The sequence below is a fragment of the Sorex araneus genome, chromosome 2 (assembly GCF_027595985.1).
Source record: "Sorex araneus isolate mSorAra2 chromosome 2, mSorAra2.pri, whole genome shotgun sequence".
In the NCBI taxonomy this organism is placed as follows: Eukaryota; Metazoa; Chordata; class Mammalia; order Eulipotyphla; family Soricidae; genus Sorex; species Sorex araneus.
Window position 1 is genome coordinate 264,627,696 of NC_073303.1, and position 7,359 is coordinate 264,635,054.

Below are 7,359 nucleotides of genomic sequence, written 5' to 3' on the forward strand. Positions count from 1 at the left end.
CATGAAATTGTGTGACAAATGTTTATTTACTGGCTGCCTAGAAACCTGACACGGCCAGTGGACTTGGCAGTTGTGCCAGGAAGTAGGTGCTTTTGCTAAGCAGAGTTGCTCTTTTGTACTTGTTCTAAGTTTAATCATTTCTGAATGACAACCAATGAGGTGACAGGCTGGGCAGAGGGTTTGTAACCTGGAAGTTAGATAATGTGTAGGCTGTGGCCAGAATGCCCGGGTGAGATTTCAACACAGTGCTTTTGCCAAAGTGTGTCTGCTGAGCTACAAAGTAGGACGGGAACCACCATGGGCAAAAGGACATTTTTGCTTCTGATCCTGGGGGTCATTGGAGCATGGTACGTGTACATGCCCCTCCCAGATAACATCGAAGAGCCCTGGGCTGTGCTGAGCATGCAAACATATTTCAAAACTGTATCTAACTTGGTAAGTAGAATTTTGTTGACTCGGAATATTAAGTAATTTAATCTTTTAGATAATTTTTTTGCTGTCTTGGACTTTAGTTCTTTAGGTTTTCTGACTGATTTGAAGCCCCACATTTTTCTGGCTTCACTTCCTTCAAGCAGGATCTGTTCTGCTACTCACCCCGGACACGCTGCTCTACAGAGGGATTTCTGAGCAGGCTGCTTGGTAAAGTCGAGCGAGCCGGACAGAGTTTCCCAGCCCAGACAGCAGCTCTGGCTCTGCCCTAGCAGGCCGGTGCCGCTTGCCTTCTGCCGACTCCGTAGCATTCACAGCAGCCATTTTCTCCTCTCACCTTCTCTGCACTGAGCTACCTGTGCTAGTAGGGACGCAGAGAGGACAAATACGCTGTGTGTGTGGGTGGGAAACACTGGCCGTGGGCAGGTCAGCCTCTGACCCACGGTCCTTTGGCAGCACATGCCGCTGTCCTCTCTCAGGGGCCTCCCCTAAGACCGCATCCCCCAGAGGTCATGGGCAGTTGAGAGAGGTGAGCAGTGGGGAAGTGGGTGGGCTGTGGGGAAGAGGGCCTGGCTGACTGACAAAGCTGTCCCCCGACACTGGGGATGTCAAGGAAAACAGTGTAGACAGTGGGAGCAAGAAAACAATGCAGAGTGAGGAAAATATCCTACACAAACAAGCCACACACCATGCATGGGGAGGATTGTCACGTGTCTGCTGGCCTGCTATGAGCACAGGGGTGAGGGGTCTCTGGTACACAGCCTCCACTGGCCATTTCTGCTGGGTAGGGCCGGGGTCTGTGGCAACACAAAGTCTTTTTGTGCCAATATAGGGGTGTGTATTGCCTCATCTTCTGCGGAAAGTTCCCTCCTCAACCCACTCACGACCAGCAGGTCAGATCCACCTACTGCTGGAAATCTCTGCCTCATCTTGCACAACAGCTACCATATGTGAGGTGACCCTAGCGGCCTTCACTCGGCGTGTCTGAGAGCCACAGGGTGACGCCTTAAAGTCGCCTGTTGATCCTGTTCTCCCACCTGAATCTAAGCTCACTCATGCAAGGAACTTGGTTTTTCTTCACACACACAAAGGAAAGCAAGAGTTTGCCAGGTGGCCGTACCCTGTAACCCTCTAGGGCAGTAGTGGCTGTGTTAGGCCCTGAGCTGTGGAGACTTTGCAGTCCTCCTGGTGTCTCCCTGACCTGTGCCTGGGCACTGCTGTCCTGGTGCTCATGACGAGCCCTGCTCTTGCCTCTCTTCTCAGATGCTGTTGGCTGAGCTGTTGGGAATCAGCCATTACATGACCGGTGCCATGTTCCTCATGAGCTTCCTGGAAACCCCACCGACTTCTGATGAAAACGTCACTGTGGTGGACACCACTTTCCACAACGTCCCTGTCCGTGTCTATGTACCAAAGAGGAAGACTGAGACACCCCGGAGAGGCTTATTTTATATCCATGGCGGTGGTTGGTGTTTGGGAAGTGCCAGTATGTCACCGTATTGAAATTTTTTAGCTTAACATGCAATCTACTCAGTTACTGATTCCAACAAATCATGAAGACATATCTGCTAAACAGTATTCCAGAAAAACAACATTTCAGATATCTGAAAGTGATTTATTTAACATATTTTTAATTTAGAAGAATTTTTATAACTATATCCCTGCAAGACAAAATAGTCAATAATAAATGACAAAAGTAAAATCTGTAGCCAGTCTAAGGCAAGAAATCTTATTTTGAACTTAGACATTCATTACTAAACTCATCAGCTGCTGTTCTAGTGAAAGTTGAAAGGAAGTGAGTTGACAGTGGAGGGAAGTGAAGAAAGGAGATGGTGACTCCAGACTTTCAGCAAACTTAGTGGTGAAGGAGCAAGAAAATGGAAGTAGATGAGAAAGATGCATAGAGTTTAGCAAAGTTGCTTTACTGTCATCTCTAAAAATACCTATTTTAATGTTTATTTTGTGTATTGAATATGCTTCTGTGTGTACAATACTTAGGATGCACAATATGCGATTCACTTAGATACTGTAAAGTCTGTCTTTAATCATGTACCTTGTGCATTAAGCCTTTCCATGTTTTTGCTCTATCTGTGGGTGGTCGGCCAGCATGTCTTTGGTAGAGGTGTGGTTAGTAACTGTGGGTCACTGGATGGGCTCTGGGGCCTGCCAAATGCAGGGGACCAACGTGAGTCCTGGGAGGGGCACCTGGGCCCTCACACAGAGCAGGTGGCGCCTGGGTCCTCGCACAGTGTGAGGGAGATTGTCTCGCATGATCCTGTCTCTCCCCTGCAGTGAGGTCATGTTTCCAGCAAAAAGTCTGGCCACACTGGGGTTCGGCCAGCTCCAGAGTGCCCTGCCGACACACTACTTCAGAGATCTTTCCCACAAGTCTGGGCACGTTTGCTTCAGCTGAGGAAGCAGATAATAGCACCCTCAAACACAGTGCATTTGTCTGATACTTTCTATTTCCACGTTAGAGAAAGGGACAGTACATGTGCCCTAAATAAAATGAAATAAGATTAAAATAAAAGGTGCTATTCGTGGTGGAGGGCAAAGAAAGCATCACCTCCATGTGTGTCTGACCTTGGGCCCTGGCTTAGAGCCAGGTCTGCCCTCTTCTCTCAGCCCACCTGCTGTGTCCTCTGACAATCTCACTCCCTCTACCTACCCCTTGACACATTCCTCGAAGTCCTGCGAAGGGTCTGACATGCCAGTGGGAACCGTAGCCAATCCCAGCAGCACACTGCGCCCCATCTCATCCGACACCAGCTCACAGCCCTTCGTACCTGCCGAGACAGGAACTGGCCGGCTGCTCTGACTCGCCCTCTAGCCTGCACATCGCTGCTCTAGTTTCTGGCCTGCCCTCCTCCCTTCTGTGTCCAGAGCCTGACCTCCTGAAGGCCAGCAAGCTAAGGCCGGTGTCTATTTCTTCAGCACTCAACGCCTGCTAAGTGAAGGGAGGTGAGGCTCATTTTGAGAATGAAACTGGTCAGAGATGTGCCACACAACACTTCGGGGAAAGACGGAAGACTGGCAGCTAGCCTATGAAAGGGCACCAAGGAAAGATAGGTTCTGTAGGAGGCTGTGGGGCCAGGTACACTTGCCCACAGCGTTCCAGGGAGCCTTCTCCTGTGTTGAAAGAGACCATCCACTCGCTCACAGTCTCTGACTTCAATTTCTTTTCTTGCAGAGCTTTCTAGCTATGACCTTCTGTCAAGACGGACCGCCCACAGACTGAATGCTGTGATCATTTCCACCAAGTAAGAACGGTGCAGGTGCTGGGTGCAGGGGTTGGGTGCCTTCTCTTGGCACCAATGTCATTTCTGGGTTGGTGACATGCAATGCTAGTGACATCTAGGAAGCATAAAAGAGTAGAAAACTCGAGCTTGATGTGACGAAGATGGGTTAGAGGGGAGAGAGCTGCCATGGTGGGCAGCCACGAACTGTCTCACCAAAGGAGGTCCCGGCCCCTCAGCACCACGGAGGTCAAAAGGGGGGCATAGGTCATGAACTGGGTCCACAGGCTTCACCCAAGCTGACCAACGCTCTAAGTAACTTGAGAATATATGTAAAAGCTACCTCAAGAAAGTCTAGATTCATAACCAATGAAAGAAGCAAACCAAATGTGAATGAATAGAGTAACCCAAAACCTATGAAAAGAAACTTTTTCTTGGCCCTGTGCTCCCTTGGTCACTAGATTAATTTGGAATATCATGTTAAAAAGTTAATAATGAAGTAAACGTGCAGAGATAGTGACATTCTGGGAGAAGTTTCGTTAGGGGAAGTTATCTGCTGTTTTACCCTTAAGCCTAATTCGAGGTTGGCATTCAAGCCTTTTCCTGCATAAAATTGAGACTTGTAAAAACTTTTCTATTCTGTATTTTGAGTTCTAACAACCCCAAATATCAGGAATGATAAAGGAAATTTTACTTTTGATTTTAGGGTTATAAAGTCTGTGCGTTCATGCACAGTTTTAAACATTAACTTGATTGTGGTTCCGTTGTGTAGTGTAACACAGGGAGAGAGACTTCTCACACGTGTGGCATACAGGGACACTGAGCAAAGACAGGAACTGAAATAAAACAAAACTGAACCCGTGGCTGACCTTCAGAAGGGCAGGGGAAGGGGTGAGTGAGGCGGTGACAAGGTCATTGTGTGCTGAGGGGGCGAGTGGGTGAGACTTGATGCAGTGAGACTGAGTCCTTGTCGTGCAGTGGGATTCAGTGTAGATGACAAGAAATAACCACTCAGAAATGAAGTTGACCTGTTTGTTATTCTGTCTGCAGCTACAGGCTAGCACCTAAATATCACTTTCCAGCTCAATTTGAAGATGTATATAACTCATTAAAGTGGTTCTTACGTCAAGATGTCCTTCAAAAATATGGTGTGGACCCTACAAGAGTCGGAATCTCTGGAGACAGTGCTGGAGGGAATTTAGCCGCTGCAGTGAGTCAGCAGGTAGGACTCTGAGCCATGGCTCACTTCTTAAGACTTTCTGCACTTACTTGTTTAGACACAATACCAGTGGAAGATGCTGATATAAAACAGCTATTATTTGCATTAGAGAGATGTAGAGATTAATATCGAGAACATTTACAACTGGGTTCTTCTCTTCCTATCCTTTAAAAAAATTAAAATAATGAAAGCTCCTTCACATTAATTGACTTCAACATAATTAGTATGGTTGACTAAGGAGTACCATGTTTTCTCATATCAGGGAATATATATGTGCGTGTGTGTGCATGTGCATGCGTGCGCGTGTGTGTATGTGCATGTGAGTGTGTGTGTGTGTTTGTGTGTGTGTGTGGTACAGTTGCCACCACTGGAACTGAAGTGCAGCCAGCATACTCCAGTGCACTGCAAACCTGTAGTGAAACTGCTCTCAGAGAGTGGAGTGGACAGGTTCAGGGATAATACTCTTTCAGGAGGAATGCTCACTCTACGGTACCCATCACAGCACTGTTTCTATATCAGTGACCTAGACCTGCATCCCTAAGCTACCAGTGTAATGTGGCACATAATTGCTTAGCTTGATCAATCACCAGAAAATGGTGTTGATACTAGGGCCAGGGAGAGGCCTTCTAGGCTGGAGCGTGTGCCTGGATGGATTCAGATTTGCATTCAGCACCTCTTGGTCCACAAGTCTTGCACCAGGGAGTGGCCCCCAAACAAACAAATGAAAGAACCAGTTTCAATGCTAATGATCTGACCTAAGAAATGAACCTTTCACTCCTGGCTCAAAAACCATGTTGCAACAGGACAAACTGACTCATCTATTTCCAAACGAATAAATGCAATTTAATAGTTAATCATAAAAGCTGCTTTTGAATCTATTTAAATCTATTGTGCAGATTACATGAACACCATTGTTGGTTTTGTTGAATGTATTCTGATTTCTGTCTATCTGAGACTATGACCTCATGGCATGCCAGGCTTATATTAAAACGTGTTTCTGACTGTCCTTATATAAAAACTATTGTTTCAACAATGGCTTTAAATTGTTTTCAGCTCCTCCGGGACCAAGATGTCAAGGTGAAAGTCAAGGTCCAGGCCCTGATCTACCCTGCCCTCCAGGCTCTTGATTTTGACTTGCCATCCTACCGTGAAAACGCGCACTCCCTGGTTCTGTCCCGGTGGCTCATGGTCAGGTTCTGGAGCGAGTATTTCACTACAGACAGGTCCCTGGAGAGAGCCATGTCCTCCAACCAGCATGTTCCCCCGCAGTCCGGGCACCTGCTCAGGTTTGCTAACTGGAGCGCCCTGCTGCCCGAGAGGTTTCTGCAAGGACACGTCTATGAGAATCGAGCTCTCGGCAGTTCTAAGCTGGCAAACAAGTACCCAGGCTTTCTGGACGTGCGGGCAGCCCCCCTGTTGGCTGAGGACACACAGCTGCATGGCTTGCCCCGGACCTACGTCCTCACCTGTCAGTATGATGTCCTGAGAGACGACGGGGTCATGTACGTCACCCGCCTGCGGGATGCTGGGGTGCAGGTGACCCACGACCACATTGAGAATGGCTTCCACGGAGTACTTACCAGTGGGCTCAAGCTTGGATATAGGCTAGAAGACCAGTACATCAATTGGCTACGTGAAAATCTCTAGGAAGCATCTGAGCAGTGCTTGAGAGAAACTGCAAGTCTGACAGGACAGAAGTTGGTGGGAATCAAAGAACTGGTGTTCGAAGTGATGTTCTGTCTGTGACCTTGCTGAGGACCCGATGGCAACACGGCGTGTGCCCTTGGCCACGGACCACTGCCACTTGGTCCCTAACCCTCACATTTCTTACTCATCCTTCTGCCATGTTTCCGCTGATGCTGACCATTCCTTAGGGCCCACTCACAACCCTAGTTTCAGAATTGCCCATGGTGTTACTGCTGAAAGAGAGTGTTTGAAAGTGCTGTGGCCTGTTTACAATAGCCAGAATCTGGAAAAAACCCGAATGCCCCAAAACGGATGACTGGTTGAGGAAACTTTGGTACATCTATACAATGGAATACTATGCAGCTGTTAGAAAAATGGAAGTCAAGAATTTTGTAGTTAAGTGGATGGGCATGAAAAGTTTCATGCTGAGTGAAATGAGTCAGAAAGAGAGAGACAGACATAGAAAGACTGCACTCATCTATGGTATATAGAATATCAGAGTGGGAGACTAATACCCAAGAACCGTAGAAATAAGTACCAGGAGGTTGACCCCATGGCTTCGCGGCTGGCCTCACGTTCCGGGGAAAGGGCAACTCAGAGAAGCGATCACCAACTACATTGTAGTCGAAGGCCATGTGGGGGAAGGGTGTTGCGGGCTGAATGAGGGCTAGAGACTGAGCACAGCGGCCACTCAACACCTTTATTGCAAACCACAACAGCTAATTATAGAGAGAGAACAGAAGGGAATGCCCTGCCACAGTGGCAGGGTGGGGTGGGGGGGAGATGGGA

The 7,359-nt window shown here is 47.8% G+C and overlaps 1 protein-coding gene across 1 annotated transcript; it reads left to right on the forward strand.

The window, feature by feature from the left end:
- The first annotated feature begins 274 nt into the window (after positions 1 to 274).
- On the forward strand, positions 275 to 6,858 carry AADAC (arylacetamide deacetylase). The gene is made up of 5 exons (XM_055128538.1): positions 275 to 435; positions 1,693 to 1,915; positions 3,620 to 3,689; positions 4,716 to 4,887; positions 5,938 to 6,858. The coding sequence occupies exons 1-5, from the start codon at positions 298 to 300 to the stop codon at positions 6,529 to 6,531; spliced, it is 1,197 nt and encodes a 398-aa protein (XP_054984513.1). The 5' UTR covers positions 275 to 297; the 3' UTR covers positions 6,532 to 6,858.
- Positions 6,859 to 7,359: the final 501 nt, after the last annotated feature.

What these genes read in the sequence shown, in the direction of transcription:
- AADAC (XM_055128538.1), top strand. Translation starts at nt 298, where the DNA reads ATGGGCAAAAGGACATTTTTGCTTCTGATCCTGGGGGTCATTGGAGCA. An exon ending in TTGGTGTTTGGGAAGTGCCA is followed by an intron (nt 1,916 to 3,619) that starts GTATGTCACCGT and finishes CTTTTCTTGCAG; the next exon opens with AGCTTTCTAGCTATGACCTT. An exon ending in GCTGTGATCATTTCCACCAA is followed by an intron (nt 3,690 to 4,715) that starts GTAAGAACGGTG and finishes TTCTGTCTGCAG; the next exon opens with CTACAGGCTAGCACCTAAAT.